We start from the raw sequence: 22,294 nt of genomic DNA, 5'->3' as shown, positions 1-22,294 counted from the left end.
CCATCTCGTGTCGGAAACTTGAACAACAACTTCCTTACTGCACAAAGTCTATGCTACTGAGGAAGTTTGCTTTGGTCGATTACATAAAAGGAGCAAGTCCAGCAGAGTGGTGTTCTGGAAGCAATTTGGTAGTTCTGGGAAGTCTTACACTGGGAGCTCGACATTTAAAAAAAAAAAAAAAATTGCCATGTTGAGAAGTAGTCTACAGAAAGTCAAGATATATCCACATGCTATCAATTTTGCATTGAATCTATAGAGTTTTGCTGCTGAAATTACTACTCTACCATTTGTGTTAAAAATAAACCAGCAGCAGATAATGTATTATTTATCATCTTGAAATCACATTCTTTGACCTATGGTAGTCATCTTTTTTTTTCCAGAAAGAAAAGTATCATCCAGTACTGAAAAACATAATTCAAGAGATAGTTCTAGGGAAGGTGTGCCTTCAAAGAATTGTCTTGTACAAATAATTAACCCACTTGAGCATTGCCAACAAAAAGATCCTGAAACTCAGCAAATGTCAGCAGTTTTATCTTTGAAGTAGTTTCGCAGAAACATTCCCTACCCCCAATTTAAAATCTAAAAAACTTTCAATAAGTTCAGAGGCAGCCTGCATGAATGTTCAACACCAGTGACTTCAGAAAAGAAACAAATACAGGAGAAAACAGTATGAAGTAGTAAATACAGTAAAAGATTACTGATAGAATTTAAAGATATATATTGACAGAAACATCTTCTGAGGTATTATAGAAACAAAGGGTAATTAATATTTTAAAAAAGAGCAAATGCAAAAGCTTTGTACACAGCTACACACACTTGTGCACAAGTCAGCTGTAGGCATTTGTAGGGACTAACTTGCCATTAGATACTAGATTCTCCCCTCCAGCTTACTCGGTGCTTTAAAGCCTGAAACACAGGCATGGTCGTCCTGACAAGAGGCACTTCTATGAGTGGAAATTCTATTTAAAAAATAGTAAAAATTAGCATTGTGCTTTTACCTCCTTCTGCTGCATTTCACTTCTCATAGAACCTAACACATGGTACATTTAAGGTTATTTAACTAAGCATTCAGTAAATAATATATTCCATGGATTTTAAGTTTCAAATCTAAATACTTTGTTCTTCAGCAATGAGCACAATCAAGATGCATGTGCCAACTGGAAAGTAAATGTAATTCCTCCTGTTGCTCATGAGGTTATCCAAGACAGGGTGAAACAGTTATGTTCTTACACTTAAAGCAGCTTTGCTGAAGAACTTCAATATAAATAATGCACTAGAGTTGTGAGGGAGGTTGTAAACAGCTGCATTAAAACATGTTCCTACCAATTGCTGATTATGCCTGAAGTACCCAGTTAGACATGTAAGAGACAGACAGCAATTTCCTCTTGTTTCTGCATCCACAGCAAAACAATAAACATGTCTCAACTGTACAGTTTAAAAACACGGCATAGGAAATGACTAGCTGATGGGCTCTGTATTGGTTGTTAGTTCTCACAGAAGAACTGAGTTGTAGCAAGTAGTCCAGTGTAGCCATCAGCTCAGCAGCAGGTAAAAAAGCAAATGGAATACGAGGGGTTACTGTAAAAATTCCAGATTAAAAGCATCATAATGTCCCTGTATAAATCCATAATGCAGATACATTTGGAATATTGTGCGTAGTTCTGCTCTTTCAACTCAAAAAGGGTTCAGTAGAACTAAAAAAATGAGAAGAGTGACAAGGTGGATAGAAGTTAGAAAACAGTGTCCATGCAAGAAGCAACTACACAGTTGAGAACTTTTCTAGTCAGGAAAGAGAAGTGCAGCTATGTACAAACATCTATCAAGTCACAAGTGGCATAAAAAATGAGTAGAGAAAGATTACTGAACGTTTTTTACAGTGCAAGAACTAACAAGAACCAAATGAAACTGGCAGGTGGCTCAAAAACAAACAAAAGGAAGTACTTTTTCACACAATGTGTAGTTAAACTCTGGAACTAATTGCCACAGGATGTTGCAGATGCCAAAGTTTACATGAATTCAAAAAGCAATTAAAGAAATTCACAGGAGGAAACAAAAAAAATTCATGAATGGCTATTAATCACAAAGATATTACCTCAGGATTAGGAAATCTTGGAAGCACAGACTGTTAGATGCTGAGAGAGCGTACCAGGAAAGTATGCTTAACCTGTTCTTATGCTGTGCCCTGAATACCCAGGCTTGCTCATTGCCAGAGACAGGATGCTGGCACATACCAACCATGGACCTCTTCGAATACAGGTATTCTTATGGACTGATTGTATTCTACGACATTTTTCAAGTTGCTTTTTCTAGTTCAGCTATTTATTTTCTGCTCTGTCCCTTTTTGCATCTTCCAGATGGTCTCTAGTTACAGTGTTTCGCTATGTCCATAAACTTAGTAATTTTTCAACTGATACAAGTATCACAATGGGATTTATAAGGAGTAGACTTATATCACATTTAAAGTCTTTTCTTGAAGAAAAAGTAATCTTCAGTACATTATAAAACAGGCACTTTGTTAAAAAATGTTCAAAAGATCTGTTTACACTCTTTCAAATATCTAGAGTATCAAATATCTAAAATAAAGCCTGAGACGTAAACACTAACAAGCAGCAACAGTCAGTGCCTAAAGGTCATGAAGGAACATTCATATATAGGGTTAAAATACCATTCAAGGCTGTAGAACACAGATCACAAGATCTTCTCAAATAAGTTTTGCGTCCTATATGAGCTCTCATTATGGGTCACCCATGTTAGAAAAAGTTTGACATGAGCCAGTATCCTGAACAATCAGTAGAATATTTCCAGTGCTTTAGTATTAGAAGACTGATGTAACAAAAATGAGACAGTTTTGCCATATTATCAGCATCAAGAGGGAGCATCCCAACACTAGGTATACAAATAATTTAGGTATGCAAGTACAATTTCTAATCAGGAAGCGACTCCCAGCCTCATATTTGCAAATTTAGACTGGAAATTAAAAGGCCTTCTGTAGCTATCAGAGAAGTGACATGCTGGAACATATTTTAAGTATGAACAGTGAGCCCCAACAAGTTAACTGATTTAAAGATGGAACTCAAGATACATGTATGAGCTGGGTTATACAAACACAGCTGCCTGGAACAGATTGGACTTCAGGATTCAGAAGATCCCTTCCACTCCTAATTAAACTGCAAAAGTCAGTGAAAGTCTGGATTTTTTTTTCCTTAAGCAGAGTCCTGATGATCACTAAATGCTGTAAGGAGGAAATTACTTGTAGAGCCAACTGAGGGTTCAATGCTTTATACTATCAAAATCTGTCTCAGGAGTATTAAAAAACCTATGCCAGAGAAAAGCACTCTGTCACTTGCCCATAAAAATTATAACCACTTAGCAATAAAAGCATGCAGAAAGTACAAAGAACATTGCTGATTTGACTACAGAGCTACACAGTGGTAGTTTAAAAATCTTCCCATAGGTACAATAAAACAGAACATGTCATCATACATTGTTTTGTACTGAATAACCATTAATTCTTAGAATAATGCATGTGGGATGTGTGACCTCTTGAATCTAAAGAAATACAGTGCAGTGATGTTGTTTTCATTACACAGTAATTTATTAAATGCATCCTACAAACCTGAAGCACATATACCAATACACACATACCCGGGATTATAAACACACAGACAGGCTACTCTTACAGGTCTAGCTTTAGTTTACAAAGTAACAACTCCAGCTGTTAGAGATTTGAAATGGGAAGTTATTCCCATTTGCTAGTGAAAAGCAAAACCAACAATGCAAAACTCCAAAAATTCAGTGCAGAACACAGATTAGCTTAAACATTATGTATTTGCTAGTGTTCCCTCCTTTACTTTGTTTCAGAATATGGAATATTCAAGGATAAAGCAAAAACCACCAAGTTTCATGCTATACCAGTGTTTGCTCAGGAAAACAAAATAACATCTAGCATAGAAACAAGAAAGCGAACAGCACTACCCAGTAATAAAAGATAACTTCCTCACTATATACCTGTGTCCCACATTGCAGGCTACCAATAGTTTTACCTCAACACATATGTGTATATACATATAGAGAAAAAGGTCTTGTTTAGTAAAACTTATTTCACCCACTCTAAAAAGAATAGCTAAATGAAGCTTGATGTAGGGTTTCAAAATCAACACAGGATGTTTGGAGAGAATTAAGAACCTATCATAAAAACGATAAAGTCACCCTAGTAAAAAATACCAGACAATTTGCCCTAGATTCACTAAAACTCCTACTCACAATTTCAAAATACAATAGCAGCACTTTCTAAAGGACAACAAATACAATAACTGGTATTTTAATAACAATACTTCAAATACTAAGATACACTTCCAAAGTAATCAAACCAGTACTACAAAATCCTCAGACTGAGTTGATTGTAAGCAAAACATTTGCTTCATATGACATTTTGGATGTAAAAAATGGAAGACATAAGTCATACTTAGTAAACTAACAGCAATTGAGGGCTTCACTGTCCCACTGAACCCTGGATATCAGAACATTGCTAAATAAAAGATCACAGCATGTATTTATTTCTGAATTAACATTCAAAAGTCACATTATAAGAGAAAATTAGCTTATACATCAAACACAAAATAAAAGTCTAAGATGAAAGGTCACCTGCATGTCAACAAGCAAGTATTTATAACAAGCTTTTTTTTTTTTTCCCTTTTGCACAGCATTGTTTTCTGCCTCTGCCAATCTAGGTGTACATCTGGTCTAAGTGTCTCTCAGAATGACTGCGGAATGCTGCCAAAAACCCAACAACATATGTGCAAGAGTAAGCATCATCAGCTAAAAGTCAGACTAAATGTTATTGGATGTGCAGAGGTAGACAACAGGAGTATCGCCTCAGCCTGGACTGTCCCCTTAAAAACTTTTACTCCTTAAAATCTTACTATATTAACCACAAAATCCCTTAACACTGGGAGTCATTCAAAGCACTAAGCTGCTGAAATCCATCTGTAAGGTTAAATTTGCTACCTTTTCTTACTTGTTAAATCTCTTAACACAATTGTCACCTCAGCTTAATAAGCACAACATACCAGATCTTCATGTCTGATTGGTTTGGTTTCTGTAGACATGACCTAGAACAAGCTGGTCAGTAAGTCATGGGTATTTCCAATTAATCTATATCAAAAGTCAGTATTACCTGTGGAAAGGCTGCGTGTTTCACCCAATAACTAAAAAAAAGATGGGATTAAAACCTCCTAAGTCAGTCAAGACTGAATCATCCAGAGATAGATCTCGGGTGTGGATTAACTATGTTGTACTAGAAAAGCAAGAACTTCCCTCCCTTGCAGTATTACTCTGGTTTAACTATATTTTTCAATATCCTGGTGCAATATATCAGTGTATTAGCATTAGTGTAAAACATGAGTTTTACCACACTGTATTACCCATTTCTACCTTAGACTCGGTAAGATCTGTCTGTATTTAAGAAAAAATTCTACTCGTGATATTAATTCAATGCTAGCACATGAACAACTCATATTGCATTAAATATTCTCAAGCACACGGGTACCTTCCTTTCATGGTAGTTCCAAAACACTATAGAGAAAGTACTTACTGAGATCCTCTGCGAGCTGGACCCTTTTGCCAGTTAGAAGCTTCACCTTTTTTTCATTGTCCTCAGCAAAATCTTCAAGCACTTCCTTTACATTCTTCTCCAAGCGCCTTACTATAAAAAAAATGAAACAACAAAAAGTGAGTGGTAACAGTTGCACCTGTAACGACCTAAGAATAAAATGTAGGAAGGTCTGTGTATGTGTTACCAGAGGAGAACAGGAAACTTCTGAACACATAAGCCCCTTGTTTGGGCCATTAATACAAGAAATTCTTTGGAAAAGATGTTTAAATTTCAAAGGACTTTTTCTCTCTGAATGAAATGATTTTTGGATGACTCTTTTAGGAGGATATAAAAATATTTGTAGACTGCTTTGCTGTCTATTAAATTGAGCAGTTTCATTTAATACTCAGTGTCTAATAAATCTTTTATTGTAAGCATCCTTGCTGCCTCCCTCCTCACAGTTACACTTTTGCTATCAACATCATCGGATGAATCAAGGCCAAGTCAAAGGTGAAAGATGGAAAAAGAAGTTAATGATGGTAGCAGAGTGTGCTATCAAAGGACTGATGAAATACAGAGGGTTGTTGTAGTAAATATGTGCCTAAGAGAAATCAAAAGCCTTTTAAAGTAGTATTATGTTCATCTTAACACTCATATCCTTGCCCTTCATACTTAGAAGGAGTACCTCCTCATAAAACTTCCTAGTTTTCAGACCAGCAGTTGTCAACAAGGGAGGTTAAAAGACAGGACCTAGCTTTTTACTAATTTAGAGGTAATTTTTCTTCCATGGAGGGTAACTTGCATCTCATGACAAGGTTAAAACCTTTTACTTGAATGTTCTTCAAGAAGCAGCTTGAAAACTATTTTACTGACCAAGGGTCATTATTACCAGCTGTACCATGGCTGTATTACATAGCTGTAATGACCAAGGGTCATTATAACCAGCTGTACCATCACTAGATATGCTTTGTAAGGAAGCTGCTGTTGTATAAGCTGGGCTAAATATTACACGGCATATTTTCCATGGCTCGAAAAAAACCCATTTGAATTGACTTCTTACATGTTTTACAATTAAAATCTACAGCCAGACTGACCTGAGAAAAACAGAATGTAGACCTTACTTATTGACATTCTTTCTGCTTGGAAAAAGATCTTGACAAATGCCATGATGTAAGCTGAAAATACTTTAATCTGGAGAGTGTCATAATTATTTGTTATTCTATTTACATTAAACCCTTTAAGTAAAAAGTCAAATTCCATTTACTCTACATCTTTTAATTACCTAATCGGGTGAGAAAAAACACTCAGCTGTGCTAAGCATCGGAGGAACAGGTGACTGGAGGAATTATAGGAAATTTACACCTCAACTCACTCTGAGCCTTACCTTCAGTGTTGGTAAGCTGCTGCCTCAGGGTATTTGCTGTAATTGCCAGCATTCGCTGTATTCGCCAGAAGAGGACAATATCATTACATTCAAGCTGGAAAAAGGGAAGATGTAGTGTCAGATCTCTGATGTCCAGTGAACATCCTAAACTTACAAGAGTCTCTTGTCACTTTTAGCAGCAACTGTAAATTCATGTATACCTATCCTGATCTTGCACAAAAATCTCACAGAAAAACAAGGAAATACATAAAAAATACTTCAAGAACCATGTCAGTCCTATTTAATATGCAGCATCACTTTTATAGCTACCATTTTCAATAGAATCAGCCATATCTAAAGGGATACTACAGAAAAACAATTTGCACATGCTATATGCAGGCTGGTGAGGACAACTAATCATAACTGAAACACCATACTTGTTCATAGCAAGCACACTGAAAGACAACAGCTGAACTGAACTCCATGCTGTGACTCCGTCTGACAAATGCTTCTGAAGGCAATGTTGGGCCAAGGGCTGTATTTGTTAACTACAGAAGAGACAGTTTCTACACCTGCAGGGATGGCAGGAGGAAGTACTAACTTCATAATAGGACACCTTAAAAAGACAATAACAGGAGTTTAAGTGTCCCAGAGAGGCAGCTCTCCACTCTGTGGTCTCACTCCCTCTTACAGGTATTACAAAGGTACACAGTACTACAGTAGTAAAGATTCTGGCTCCATGTTTTTCTTTTTTTCTCTTTTAAAAAGAAAAATGAAACTTCACAGAAAGTGAAGAGCTCTACCTTTCCACTAAGTTTTTTTATTTAAAATCTACCAGTATGAAAACTGTATATTCTTCTCTTTATGCCACTTCTTGCATAGTGTCATTTGTTGCACAAGCTTGGGCTTACTAAACTGGAAAGCCATTTAAAAGGTCTGTTTATAAGCTCTACCTTTTTGTTTTTTTGTTGATCACATGTGATTTCAAGCATTAATTCTAAACACGTATTTATCATATTTATCCCATAAAAACCCTTTAGTTAATATTTTCTGAGTTATTCATATCAGTGAGGTAAATAAATATCAGTGGGAAAGTGGGAGAAGTGAGTACCACCAAGATACCAAGAGGTGTACAATACTGCTTTTAACAGTGCATTTTCAATACACATGGTTAAGTAACAGATGTTCAGGTCATGGCTGATATCTAGTGGTCACTTATATAACTACCACCAGGATGTCATTTTATTAATTACAAGCCTCACGTAAAACATAACTAAGATCACCAGCTATCTCAAGTTAAAGAACATTTAAAAAAAGGTTAGGTTAGTTAAAAAAATTCTACATATACTTTTTCAACTGATATGGAAATAGTAAGACAAAACATCAGCATATATCTGCTCTTCAATTTACCTCTGAGTCCACAAAATGCCTCTGATAATAATAGAAGCCTCTTCGACATAGATTGCAGTGATTCAAAGCAGTCTTCAGGAAATATCTTCTATAAATTTGGTGCCATGTGTCTTTAATCTAGAAAAACAGTCCTTAAATTTGACTAAATAAATACATACACTCACTATTGTGCATAGTTTAATGATTACATTTCATTTTAAAATGTAACTCCAATTCCACTATCGCTGACATGTAAGATATGTTTACACATTTCTCAGCAATTTGTCTGCAACTGGGCTATGATTAATGTGTTAGTTACACTTGGCAAACAGATCATTGTGATTTAAAAATCTACTCTCCTATGCTTATAACATAACCGGATGCTTGAAAATGCTGTCTGCAGACAAAATACATTTAAACTACTTGTTCTGAAACAGGACAAAGTGTTCTGCTCTTGGCATGATACAATCTTCACATTCACATGGAGAGAACGTTTTTGAGTGGTACCCATTAATTTACCAGTTAAAACAGATTAAAGCATAAAGAAATGTTTAGTGAGCCTTATGTAAACAAACATTTATGGCTTTTCTTGATTGGGTGTATTTATGTTTCAGTTATTTAATTTTAAATATGTATCTACATATGACTCTTCAAAAACCCCATGAAATAAAATCAAGAAAATCAGTTGCTTATCTAGAAATTAAACTCATTTTGCATTCACTCTCCTCCTGTAGAGGATGTTGATCACTACTCTGACCTTTACAAAAAGGTATGGTAGGTTTGTATAAGAAAGGGGCAGCGGGTATTTAAATTACTCTTTTACTTTGAATAAGTACATGTATTAATGTTGAAAAGGTTTCTAAAGTTATTGCAGAAAAGAAATCACTGTTAAGGGAAATCTAAATCTATTACTTATTAATGTTTGAATTCTCATTTATTTAAAATCTTACATTTAATTAAAAGGTCTAATTATGGTTAAGAGCCTTATATTGCAGTGAGATAAATCACTTTGCAGAATATTTAAAACATACAATACATTCCCTCAAGACACTCTAATAAACCCTGCCTTTTTCCAAGGTTTTTTACAAATTGTCCCTCTCTTCAATGTACCTATAAACTTCAAACTGCACATACAACCACATTGAAAGCTTAGGAAAGCACAGCATGTGTTTTATCATATCTTCTCAAAGGCCTTGATTCCACTATATAACAGTGGAACAATAATTTTAAAGAAGCTTTGTCAGAATGCAGGAGAGAGTCTGCTCAGCAGATTCTGACTTCAGTCTAAACTGACGGATTCCAAAGCCTCGTACCGCGTTTGTCCCATAGCCAGTAGCAGCGTGTGAATTGCGTGCAAGCACTCATTTACTAATTCATTCGGAAACATCTGGATTAAAAACTCAGTAGTTCGACGGAGTCTTTTGTACTTTGTCTAGAAAGAACATTCAAATGTTCGCAGGGGGCTTCCATGTGTTTTGTTACAAGTCAGCATCTTACCAGACATGGGTCCACTGTTATTCCTCTTGCTTCAAGATTCTTTCTGACAGTTGTCACTTCATCATTTGCCAGATAAGCTGCATGTTCTTCATTGCATTTGATCAATTTCTCAAGTTCATTTTTTGTTTCATTACGAATATTCTACAACAAGAATGATTAGGTAGAATTAGTTATTATACAGTCTCAGAGATCTTCAGTACTTCCACAATAAATAGTCTATCTGCTTAATAAACCAGAACAGAAAGTATCTTTAACACTAATAACTATACATTTAAGTGACTCAAATGTATATTTGTGCAAAGTTATCTCAAATATAGTATTCCTAAATGAATAATCCACGGTCAATTTGTCTTTTTTTTTTTTATTAAGCACAGAAACACAAAAAAGGAAGAGTTGAGTAGAAAATAAAGGTCATAGGTGTTGGTCTCCCTTCCCCTCCAAGAACATCTGTGATCAGGGCTCACATGCATGTATCATTTCTGACATCAATGAAAATTGTAATTTTTGCCTAATGGCTAACAAGAACTCTCAATGGACTCATACTTTAAGTTGCTGTTCATTAAAGAAAGATGGATTGAAGTCAATGCCTTTTTCCCATACCTGGATGCATACAGTTGATTGTAAATCTCCTTCCTCTGAAACAATTACTTTCTATTATATTCTTTTAAACTCTACTTATTTTCTTAAAGTACGATTCAGTTTAAGAAATATCTAGAAAAAGTAACATAAAATGCCCATCATCTCTGGGCACTGAACAGAAGGGGTTATTTCATTTTAAAATAAATTTCCAAAGGCTATGAGCAAGTGAAAAGTTACAATGAAAACAGGGAATCAGAAGGTACAACTGTGACTAGAACGCTAGTGACAATCACACACTAATTAAACCCAAATGAAGCATGATAGGAAACTGCATGTGACTTCTGCTTAAAATACATACTTGGAAAGTATAGTATAGCCCAGTTACCACCCTGTTTTCATCAATTTATTTCTACTGGGAGATCTTTAATATTCAGGTCAATGACATGACAATAAAGATGTAAGTCAGCTGAAGAATGGAAAACAGTTTACAAACCACTAAATATCTCTAATATGAAAACGGTATATGGAGTTTTTTCCCCTGATTATCTAGAAAGTGTGAAGAGGGATCATATTTTTGAAAATTTACTGAGTAATACATTTTCTAAAGGTAGAACAACTACAAAGTCTATTATCTTTTTCTTTTACCTGTTCTTTGGTGCGGCCTATCCAATACAACCACCTTTTTTTCCAGTCTGGACCCACCATATCTTCAATAACAGATTCAGCTGAAAAAAAAAAAAAAAGGTATTAAGTATCACTCAAAATGTATGTCACCAGCCAAATTTATAGCTCTAAAACTAGTTACAAGATCAATAATAGATATTTATGCCTAAGAACATACTGAGTCAAATCAGATGACTTTTACTTAAAGGAACAGTCGATGTATTCTGCTAAAATTTCAAAGTGATTGCCAACCAGTAGGTACTTCAAGGAAATATATAAAAACATAACATCCCTCCACTGAGACACCCCTCCAGGTTCCAAGTCAAGAGTTTACAAGATCTTACCTTGTTGCAACTTGCATCAAAATGAACGATGCTTTATAAATGAGCGACGACGCTTTATATATATGGGCCAACTACTTTCCCTGAATTTCTCCTATTTTTCTATAGGTGTGTTTGTACCATTTTTTGATTCTAAACAGATCTGTATGACTTATCTTTCAGTTCCCTTATTGCAAGAGCACTATCTTTTGAGGCTGTATTTTGTGAAACACTTCTAACAGTATTGGCACCATTTTAGCTGTCACTGCTATCTCAGTTGTGCTGACATAAAAGCTTGCACTGCAATGAAGTGAACTAGATCCAGAAATTAGCCCAGATTAAAGAGCACACAAGAGCAAAACACATCAAAACACTCACTGTCTTTGAGACGACTTTGGAGTGTCTCTTCCATAAAATGAATGGCTGCATCCCACTGTTGTTTATCAGATATTGACCGATCTTCTAGGGCATTGTGCTGGATCACTCGCTGTAATACAGAACATCACTTTAGTGTGCAATAAACCATTTTTTCTACTAAATCATGAATAAATATTTCTCACATTCTCTACATTTTCTGCATGTCTATAAAAATGTCATGTATTTGGCACACAAGATTTATTCAAGAGGCACCTATTCAAATCACTGCCAAAAATATTTTCTGGTGCCTTTGACTCTCTTCTGTAGCCTTGCATGAATAATGTAAAAAAATACAGCAAACGATGTGTCATCCCTCTGGATTACAGAACTATAAAGATGGTAATGAAATTATGTTATTTTATGTGTCTAAACAGAAGAAATGAGTTGATGCTAAATGATTCTCACAAGGCTGTCCTTGGGCAGCCAGTGGATTATGAAGGACTTTTTCCTGCATCAAAAGAATTGTATTAGATGTTATTTAGGGCAATAATTATAAAAAAGTAATAAGAAAATCATTTGAAAAACACTGAATTAAAACTTTATAGTGAAAAAAAGGATGGACATATCCTCCTGTCACACTATGATTACATTAAAAGGATGCAAAAATATTGAATATGCAACTTCCATAAAACGATTTCAACAGCACTCAGTCAACAATGCAAAAGAATCCCACTACACCATACCAGGCTATCCTCTGCTCTCTCATTCCATTTATGGCGTTTAATGCTTTCTTCTTTGACAGCTTGTTTCAGTTTATCAAAGATATCATCATGCTCTTTTCCTTTTTGTTCTGTCATGAAACGGGAAAATTCTTCTTGCAGAGTTTCCCATGCCACCTAGAAAGTTAGCAAACAACATCTACTCAAATGGACCATTCCACTATGCACCAGCTGGTAAAGAAACATTTTATGGCAATTCTTGCAAGCACGAAAACCTGCATACTTTCTGGAAACAGTGTACAAACATAACAGTATGTGACTGACTTTAAAGAACTAAATTCTTACCTCTACTGCTTTATTGGGCAGTTGCTTGTCAGTCCACTGCTTCAGTTTGATGTCTACAGTGGTGTTAAATGTCCCTGAGTTCATAGTCTGTGCTGCTGGAAGGTATATATTCTCAATCACATGAGTAGATACCCTTTCCCATAAAGTCTTCTGAAGAATCTCCTCCCTGAAACAGAAGTTGCAACATATATGATAGCTTCTAGTACAAGAGTATCTAACTGGTATGCATTCAATTTGTTGGAAAAACAGAAAACAGAACTATAGAACACAAGAAATACTCTATAACATCAGGATACAACTTCAATCAAAATCTGCTTGGACCTAAGGATGCAAATCCACAACGCTTCCAGCAGCAAAGACAGGTTCAGAAGTTCGCCTCTGTGACTCTTATGGCTGTCACTGTGCAACAGCTCCTTGCAGTCTTTAATTATAGCAGTATAACCATGCAGAGCTGTGTGCATATGCATGACAGTTGAGGGAATGACAAGGGGGAAGACTGCAAAGCATTGAAATGATTTGACTAAAAAATCCACACTCTCAAAACAGCATGTGGGTTTTGTTTCTGTAGTGTTCTGATTTGTTTGTTGGAATATGTTGTAGTTTTCCATCTGGGATTTTCATTGATTGTTCCCAGCTTTGATAAACAATGGGACAAGTTGAGAAGCTTGACCTTTTACCAAAATGTATATTGGCATACATATACAAACATGCCTCACGTCACTATAAAACTAAGCACCACTTTCCTATTTATGATGCGTTTCAAGAAGTAAAAATGGAAACAATCTAACTTTAACCTTTCTAAATGACAATAAACTTACTCGAGAAATTTTGCAGCTGCAGTGAGACAACTGAGCTAAGCCAGGGTAATATACAGGTGGTACCCACAGAGGCAGTCACGCTCCTTCAGCTCCTCCCACAGTACAAATGTGGGTTTCTTGCAGGTTAATTGTATAGTACCTCAGCATGCTAAATCAGCTTACCAACAGGTCATATGAATGCCAGGTTTGGTAGAATGGTGAGAGCTAAGAGCTAAATAATAAAGACTGCCATTTTGATGGTACAAGGTTATCAGATTCACTTGAACCCTTTTCCTCCAAATGGGCTGAAATTCAGGACACACACTCATCCCTGGATAATGTTCCTACTCTTCATTGTGTGGACAAAGACTGAAGAAATCAAATATCACTCCTACCCTGGTTTCAACGACATAAATTAATTTTCTTTCTTGTGTTTAATGCATCCCTCTTTCAGATTTAAAAATTTTGAAGCTGTTTTTCTACATACCAACACAAATCGGGAGGAAAACCGCTAATGTTTCTACTGTTGGGAGAGATCTTTGGCGTATCAGGGTAGCAAAACCATTTTTACAAAATTAAAAGTAACTCAAGCATTTAAATATTGAAAGAATTCACTATAAAACTAACATTGCCACCAGTACAAAACGTTTTACTTAAAAAGCTCTGCTCAGAACAGGATGATTTGGTTAGTGTTCAAATAAAGATCAATTACTGATCATTCTGGATCACCAGTAAAAGAACTGGGTAGGTGGCAAATTAATTTCACTTTACAGGGTGTTCTGGAAATTGTCTGTTATGGATTTTACCACTTAACAATGTGTTGTAGGAGAAGGGCAGTCCTCCAATTGAGAACAAATGAAATCTCATTCGTTCCTTACTGATATGTCAATAAAAATACACTTTTGCTTTGCTTAATCCAATCAAATTAAATTGGAAGGAAGAGAAAATTTTAAGAGGATAGAAACATTTGCATTCACCAAATGCACTGCTGTGTTTAGGCTGTACACAATGGCTAGTGGAAGCATTTTTCATGGCTTAGGTTTCCAGTTCTGCTTCACAGCTTTATAAGTGTTTTATAAGTGTTATATAAGTTTTATAAGTGTTATAAAACAGAATCAACACTATATTTTACCTTTCAAAAGAAATGCATAAAAACATTCACATTATGTAGCCACCCAATCCACAATATAAAATGAAGCAGACTAGATATGGGCCAGGGTACTCCAGTGAGCAGCAACAAACACAAAATTGAAAACCTGCATTACACTTGGACTATGACATAACTTCAGACAAACATGCTACTGGCAACACTTCCTCTGAACACATACACATGCCCAGAACTATTCTAATGTCATTAAGAGTCAGACATTTTAATCTATGACCAAGTAACAGTTCAATTCAGGTGGCTGCATCTACAGTGGCTTTTCTTTGCAGTAACGCTACACTGTTAAAACACTTAAGCTAAGTTGTTTCTCTCATACCTTTGCCTGCCTTACAAAGAATGAAGGCAGTGTAGTATGGTGCTACTTGGTTGAGGCTACCAAGGAGATCCACATATAGGAGAAAATTCTCAAACATCTTTTTATAGCCAGGAATTAAATAATCTTTCACGTCCAAATCTCTGATTCACAGATACACAAAACCTCGTTTTCCAAGGCCATATATAAAATCTTGATAGCTACAATGATAAGGCTCAAATATTAAGAGGAACTATTGACTTATACTTCAAATGAACATCTGAAAACATCTTTATTATGACTATTCCTTTTCATTTTTGAAGGATATCTACTGTTGATGACACTTTATTGAAACAGAGTAAAACACAAACTGACATAATATAATTTTTGTTGAGGGATCATAGAAATACTTGTTGATTCAGAATCATAAATAGACATACACTACTTCCACAGGGACAAAGGACCTACTAATGCCTACTAATTGTTCTAAGAAAAACAGTTTCTACTCCTTATATTTTAAAGGCAAACTTCCATTAGCTTTAGGTTAATTAAAAAAAGGAAAAAAGGAAAAATTACCATACCAGTGCTTTGGTGTGACCTGAGTCAAACTTATGACTTCATCAAGAATCTCATTCTTTGCTTTTTCAAACAATTCATTCTATGCAAAAAGAAAAACATTAAATAATAAGATTTTAAGTACAGTTTAATTCTCACTTCTATACAAAAAGCAAAAACCAAAAGTTTTCTTATGGCCTTTAAGCCTAAACCAATACCTTCTGGTCACATTCATCTATGTGCTTGTCATAAGCTACTCTACCACACATCTTCCTACCCATCTCCTGCATGCCTCTTGCCAGGCATGGCATTTGAATATTCGGGATCTCAATAAAACATTTCGACAATGGGATCATAACCGTTTAGCTACTCTGTCTGTCTGAAAGATCAGGAAATGCAACTTCTCTTTGCCAGTTCTGTCATGATCTGTTATGACAGATTGCCCTGACCTGTTCTGTGGGCAAGGTGGGTCAGTTAACTGTATACCAGAAGTGTGATGTGTTAAGCATTGAAGTATCATGATTTTGAAACACACTATTTCATAAAACAGAGAGCTTAGTATTTCTTTCCCCCAGAACAATTAACACTGCCCTTACATTTTAAAGTGTCGGTACTTTATGTTAACTTTAAGAAACCCTTACAAGTGAGATTAAATGGCATAAATTTTAACCCGTAGTCTTCAACACTTTGTAGCACACAAATTAAGGCAGTCTTGTAATTTACCCTGTCAAGCTCTCGCAACCTGGGGTAATTGTTCTTCCATTCAGTCTCAAGATTGAAACGTGTTGCTGCAAAAATCAGAAACAAGACCTTAATTTTTGTAACTGTCTATATGCACTTCATTATCTTAAAAGTTTAGTAGCTCCTAAAATTATCACAAATCTTGATATGACAAAGCCTTTGACAATTTGAGATGCCTCTACAAATGAGCAAAGTTTTTTGCTGTCTATGCTCAGATATCTTGTTTGTAGATTGCAGGATTCACACCCTGACAAAACATGGTGGAAAGAGAGGAATTCAACTTCCAACTCTGTACGTCCTGCCCCGGCTGATCACACAGTACCTTTACAAAGTAATAAATTTTAAACAACATCTGAACCCAGTGAGCTGAGCTTTGCTCAAAAAAAAAAAAAAACCACATCATTTTTTTTCTTCATGTTTATTTATTCCTTTGGCTTGTAGAGCAAGTGGGTCCCTCATACCATGAATTATTGTTTAAGCCATTTTTGTAAAGATTAATCGGGGCAATTACCATGAGAAATGATCATATGCACATACAAAAGACAACTGCTCAAGCCTGCTGTTTAAAACAGTATTATATGTATTTGGAAAAATTCACTGCTTAATAGTAATCTACTATTTCACTTGCTTTTTGAAAAGGTATTTACCTTTAAAAGCATCTGCTTGCTGCTCCACAGACTCTCTCACCATTTTCCAAAAGCAATCTGACACAGCAAGACTTAAGTTCTTTGTTGTTACCTGATGTGCCTTCAGCATAGATGTCCTGTAAAGACAGACAGCTGTAGCAAATTCTTTTGTGCACACCTATGTTTTCTGGCCCCCATTTTCTCCTCACAAGAATGAAGCTTTGCTTTTTATAGTGGAGAATAACATGTCATTGTGCACCTAACCAAAACTCCAGTCTCTTCCTTAAAAATATTCAATGCAGCTAATCACTACAGCAAGGGGGAAAAAACCCACAATTCTCAAAAAAATCCCCATCACAAACAAATCCTTATCCTAGAGACTGAAGTGCAGTTACTCCACTCCCAAAGACCATGCAGCTTACTCTACTGAGAAACACAAGCCTGGGAAATCAAAACTCTGCTCAATGAACTTTGAGCAAAACACACAAGCTAACCTTTTGAATACAACATGGTTGTCACACCAAGAGAATTGGTATTTAGAAGCACCACAACTCAACTCAGGCTGAATTCACTCCTCCCAGCTGTATCAAGTGCCTAGACATAGGCTGGGAACTTAGTTCTTCTAGAATCAATGGAGATACATAGAAACCTCTGAAGAGAGGTTCCTAACTTCAGTGGAATAATTTGCTGCCTGAAAGATGCAAGTCACTAACTTTCAGTAAGCATTAAGAAACCTTAACCTGGCCATCTTAATAAGATACTTGATTTAAACAGGTAAAATCTCAAACAATGTTTCCACACCGTAATTCTTTAAGTTCAACAAGAAAAACTTATGCATTTACCAACACAGGCTCATTTAAGCAAAAGGAATAAATATCAACATACTTTAATAGCTTGGAATTTTGAAAAAATTCCTCTTCGTATTCTTTAATAGATTCAATGCTTTCACTGCTGTTTCCTGGAGAAAGAAAAGAGTGCTGCAACAGTTCCATTTAGACAGTTTTCTCTGCTATTCATGAGAAAATAAGCAGAGCCAGAGCTCTCTTTACCTTTTCCAGTAACAACTGCAAAATAACCCAAAGCTTTCATTGGGAAGAGTTTGCCTTCAATTATTTGCTGGATCTATGAAAAATAGAGGATTAAAGAAAGGTGGTTAACTTTGCACAGATACCCTTTCTCCTCCAACACAGCATTAAAGCCAGAGCCAGTTGTATCTATGCAGACTACCATAAGAAGCAGTTTGTCATGGGACTATGAATTCTACTGATATTTAAAAGAAAAAAACGCCATAAAAAAATAAGGCATAAGAACAAAAACCAAAAACAAGTGCAAAAGCATGTCCCAGCATATCTTAAGGCCTTCTCAGGAAACACAATTTGCTTAAGTCACCAGTATTATAGGAAGCTTTAGCAAAGCTGCATCTGTAGTCATGTAGGTGATCACTAAAAGCAAACCCTGAGAGATTAATACAATCACCACCTCCAAAAAAGCCCCCAATCTGACTGAATACAGAAATAAGTATTCAAAGCAGCTAGAACTGAGGTCCAGTATTTTTCCATGTGTGACTTTAGCCCTTAAAACATGAGAAAAGCAGTTTCAACTCACCCTGCTTGGGCTAGCCACATTTTTCTCAGCAAGATCAACTTTAGTCAACACAAAAATTGTCCTTTTTCCTTGGGGATCCATTTGACTGACTAAGTCTGTGACAATACTGCGTTCTGCATCCACTGATCCATCTAAAATAAAATCAAATTTGTATTTGAAGAGTTATATAATCTTACATGCAGTACTGAAGATACAGTAGGCATCACATAAGTTTCATGTTGTAATTTAAAAACCAGGAATATTACACTTAATATTCATTTTTTGGGTATGCACAGTGAAAACTTGTCTTGTTCACCATATTGTTTAAAAAAATTATTTTGTTGCAGTTATTTCTGTTTTGAACAAGTGTCAGCTTGCTCAAAATGTTGTCTGTTGTTTCTAATAATACTTTTGAAGAAATCTTGGATTTTATCACCACCATCATTTTTAAAAAATGATAAAAATTTCTTATCAAAAAGTTGCTTTTCACCACAGATATCAAAAGTGCCTTTATTTACAAATAGACACTCTACAGCATGCTGCTTTATACACCATACAAATAAGCAGAAATGGAAAAAAAATACAACCAGGACAGTCTCCAGAGTAACATAAAGATCAAAGTTTAAAAATAATAAAGTCCTATGGTCTAGACTCTTATTACCTTGAATACAAAGGATGATGGCATTAGGATTCTGCATGTAGGCCTTGCTGATGCTAAAGATAGTTTCCTTCGTATCTGGAGCCATACCTGATGTCACAGTCTTTAATGTGTATATGGAGATACATATTTAAAGGAAAAGAGAAAACAGAGGTAAAAAAAGAACAATAGCTACTGTGTTCACCAATAACACTATGTCACTTCCATGTCTTAAAGATGGTTCTTTTATTTACTGCATACTTACACTAATGACTCCAGGTAAATCAACCAAAACCATTCTCTGCAAACCAGGACCTTTCACACTTAAGGAGATGGTCTGTGAAGTAAAATTGGAAAGAAAGGATTATACACACACCTACTTTATATGTAATTACATACACACACACACACACATAAAATTACATGAATGCATATTTACACTCATATGCTTTAAACCAGCAACAGCCTGTAATTTTAATCAGGAAGTACAATTTTATCTGCACAACTGCAATACAAAACTGATTTTAACAGTCCAAATACACTTTGTAGAGTGTAAAATGTTAAGCATATACAGGCTGGATTTACCCATCTCCTGTTTGAAGAACACTTATGACAGATGTATATATGCAGATATTTGCCACCAAATCTTTGACAAGTCTTACCTCAGTGCTAACAGTGCACCCTTCCTTCACACTACTTCTCATTCGGATTTCTATTTCATTTCTCAAAGCTGCAAGCTGTTTTGAGAAAAGTAAAACATCAAACTCCTTACAATTGTGATAGGAAAAAAAAAAAAATCAACACAAGTGAAAAAGCTTACTTAGGGATTAAGATCCCTGGTTATAAATCCTGTCTCTCTCAAATGCATGTTGAATAACTAAGTCTGGTAAACGAGGTGCTAAAATGACAAATTACCTGGAGACTCTTGCACAGTTAAAAAAAAATGTCTTGGCACAAGTACTCTGCCTTTCCACTTCAGTGCCAGCCAAAAAAACAACAGTAAGAGATAATTTAATAACTAATACAATGCCTCGCCACGTATTTCACTGTAATTAAACAGGGGCTAACAGCTCACACAACAACTATTTTTTTCCAGTGAATTAATAGAAGTCACATAAAATTCCAGCTACTTCTTATACTTACATCCTCTTCCTTGGTCAGATCAAACTCCCGAGAGCTGTCTTTGAACAAAGCCACATGGTGGGGACCTTCACTAAGGGTTACCTAAATGGTAAAAGACTTACATGAGTAAGTATAGTAAAACAGAGAAACATGAGAAATATATAGCACATGAGTAGTTGTCACTGCAGACATATGTATGTAATGCTTATTTAGAAAAAGAGTACTTATAGTAAAAGCTAATAATACTCTGAGAGCACATATGGATCATCTATATATGCCTGCAGTTTTGTCACTGACCACAACAACTCACTTACCTAGAGGTCATTTTATAAACAAATGTTTACATATACTTCAATTAAAAGCATAATCAGAACAATATAGCAAATGTCAATTCAGAGATTAGGATGTTTCTTACCTTAACAGGGGAACGTGTCATCATCTCCCCAGACCCTCGAGGGAAGATGCGAGCTTGCGCGATCATTTCTAACACACTCGTTTTTCCTGCACTTTGATCTCCAACCACCACCACCTTAAGTGAAAGTTTTAACAGCCATTGGATTTCAGCAGAACATTTTGGAAGCTTAGACAAAAGCTGACTAAAAAGATGCTGATCTCCATCAACACTGGCTGTATTCTATTTGACAATATATGCATTGGTTTAAATATGGAGTCCTTGAAAAAACACTTTTAGTGATGCAAAAAAAATGAGTTGTGCTTAAGACAGCACAATCCACAAAGCACTCTACAGGCCAAATCTATCAGGCTACCTAATAAAGAGACCAAGAGCTTGCTGTTCTCATGGTAGTCAGTTCTTCTCCTTGTACAAAATCATTTCAGCAGGTGAAACACTGAAGATTATTCATCTGGTAGATGCTGCTTCTGCAGGCTGTAATTCAGAAGGATGAATTCTGATGTAGTTGCTGTCATTTCCCCATCTTACTGGTTTCCTAGAGAAGCTACCAGTGTTTTAGGTAGCTGTATAAGCAGGCAGCATTCCTGGTTCTAACCTACCCCAGTAGCCAGGCTAGCCAAACCTCTTCTCACATTGCCCCTTCCAACAGCAGCACTACTGCAGAGTTGACTGGGGCACTACCTTACCTTCCCAGCTCCACTAGTACACATTAGGAAAAAACAGGCATTTTACAATGCTGAGAAGGCTGATGTGCCCTGACCAAAATGATTTAAGTAAAAAGCTGAGCACAGCAGCAGTATCTGTATCTAGGCAGGGTTTTACCCATGAGCCAAGACAGACAACATAGTTACATTGGCTATTCTCAAAATTTTCTTGTTGTTGCATTTAAAATGGAGATCATGACTTAAGCCAAAATACTGGAGTTCCAAGAAAATATCCTAGCAATAGCTCTGGATTACTCTGGAATGCAATTAAATGTTCTACTCAACTGTAATAATGGTGTTTAAATTAAAAAAAAAAAAAAAAAAAAGATTTTTTAAATCTACTTACTCGAGGTAGGTGATCTTGAGTGTTATAACTGGCATCATAATCAGATAGGATGTCCAGTACTTCGGAATACATGTCAATCAAGGATTTCTAGCAAAAGAAAAAAAGTATAGAGAGAAAACACATTCAATTACAAGAAGACTGTCTTTCATACTGCATCTGTACATTCTGCAAACTCATCTGTAAAAATGGGGGTTTTGTCTCCTGATGTTTTGAAATCTAAACTGTCTATACTGCAGCACAGATCTCTGTTTTCTGAAGTACAATACTAAGTGAAGTCATCCCTTGCCTTCTGTGGATGAAAATACTACAGCTGAAGATGCATGTTGCTGAAAGAGCAAAATGAGAGCTCTTATGTGCAGCATAAGAGAACAACAGCACTCAGGCCTCACAGTTTCCGAGTTAAGTTGAATTGAATTTCTTCCATTAAACACCTAGACTTACACTTTCGGCTTGATGAACAGTGCATTAACAAGGGCACAGAGCTATCA

The 22,294-nt window shown here is 35.8% G+C and overlaps 1 protein-coding gene across 4 annotated transcripts in view; it reads right to left on the bottom strand.

Moving 5' to 3' along the window:
- The window catches only part of OPA1 (OPA1 mitochondrial dynamin like GTPase), a 55,913-nt gene that overhangs the window by 13,922 nt on the left and 19,697 nt on the right, over positions 1–22,294 (bottom strand). For all 4 annotated transcript variants that reach the window (XM_062005374.1, XM_062005376.1, XM_062005375.1 and 1 more), the window contains 20 exons: positions 21,807–21,893; positions 20,760–20,873; positions 20,366–20,446; positions 19,885–19,959; positions 19,488–19,559; positions 19,247–19,346; positions 18,607–18,737; positions 18,051–18,123; positions 17,887–17,959; positions 17,023–17,138; positions 16,358–16,422; positions 15,661–15,737; positions 12,826–12,991; positions 12,505–12,657; positions 11,783–11,891; positions 11,067–11,146; positions 9,843–9,983; positions 8,367–8,483; positions 6,978–7,071; positions 5,594–5,704 (listed from right to left, as the gene is read on the bottom strand). In XM_062005374.1, the coding sequence (XP_061861358.1) occupies positions 5,594–5,704; positions 6,978–7,071; positions 8,367–8,483; positions 9,843–9,983; positions 11,067–11,146; positions 11,783–11,891; positions 12,505–12,657; positions 12,826–12,991; positions 15,661–15,737; positions 16,358–16,422; positions 17,023–17,138; positions 17,887–17,959; positions 18,051–18,123; positions 18,607–18,737; positions 19,247–19,346; positions 19,488–19,559; positions 19,885–19,959; positions 20,366–20,446; positions 20,760–20,873; positions 21,807–21,893 (2,035 nt within the window). The remainder of the gene's footprint in view (positions 1–5,593; positions 5,705–6,977; positions 7,072–8,366; positions 8,484–9,842; positions 9,984–11,066; positions 11,147–11,782; positions 11,892–12,504; positions 12,658–12,825; positions 12,992–15,660; positions 15,738–16,357; positions 16,423–17,022; positions 17,139–17,886; positions 17,960–18,050; positions 18,124–18,606; positions 18,738–19,246; positions 19,347–19,487; positions 19,560–19,884; positions 19,960–20,365; positions 20,447–20,759; positions 20,874–21,806; positions 21,894–22,294) is intronic.

This window comes from Colius striatus, chromosome 12 (assembly GCF_028858725.1).
Source record: "Colius striatus isolate bColStr4 chromosome 12, bColStr4.1.hap1, whole genome shotgun sequence".
NCBI classification, from domain to species: domain Eukaryota; kingdom Metazoa; phylum Chordata; class Aves; order Coliiformes; family Coliidae; genus Colius; species Colius striatus.
The sequence above is the reverse complement of the archived record's forward strand: the minus strand, read 5'-3'. Positions and strand labels throughout refer to the sequence as shown.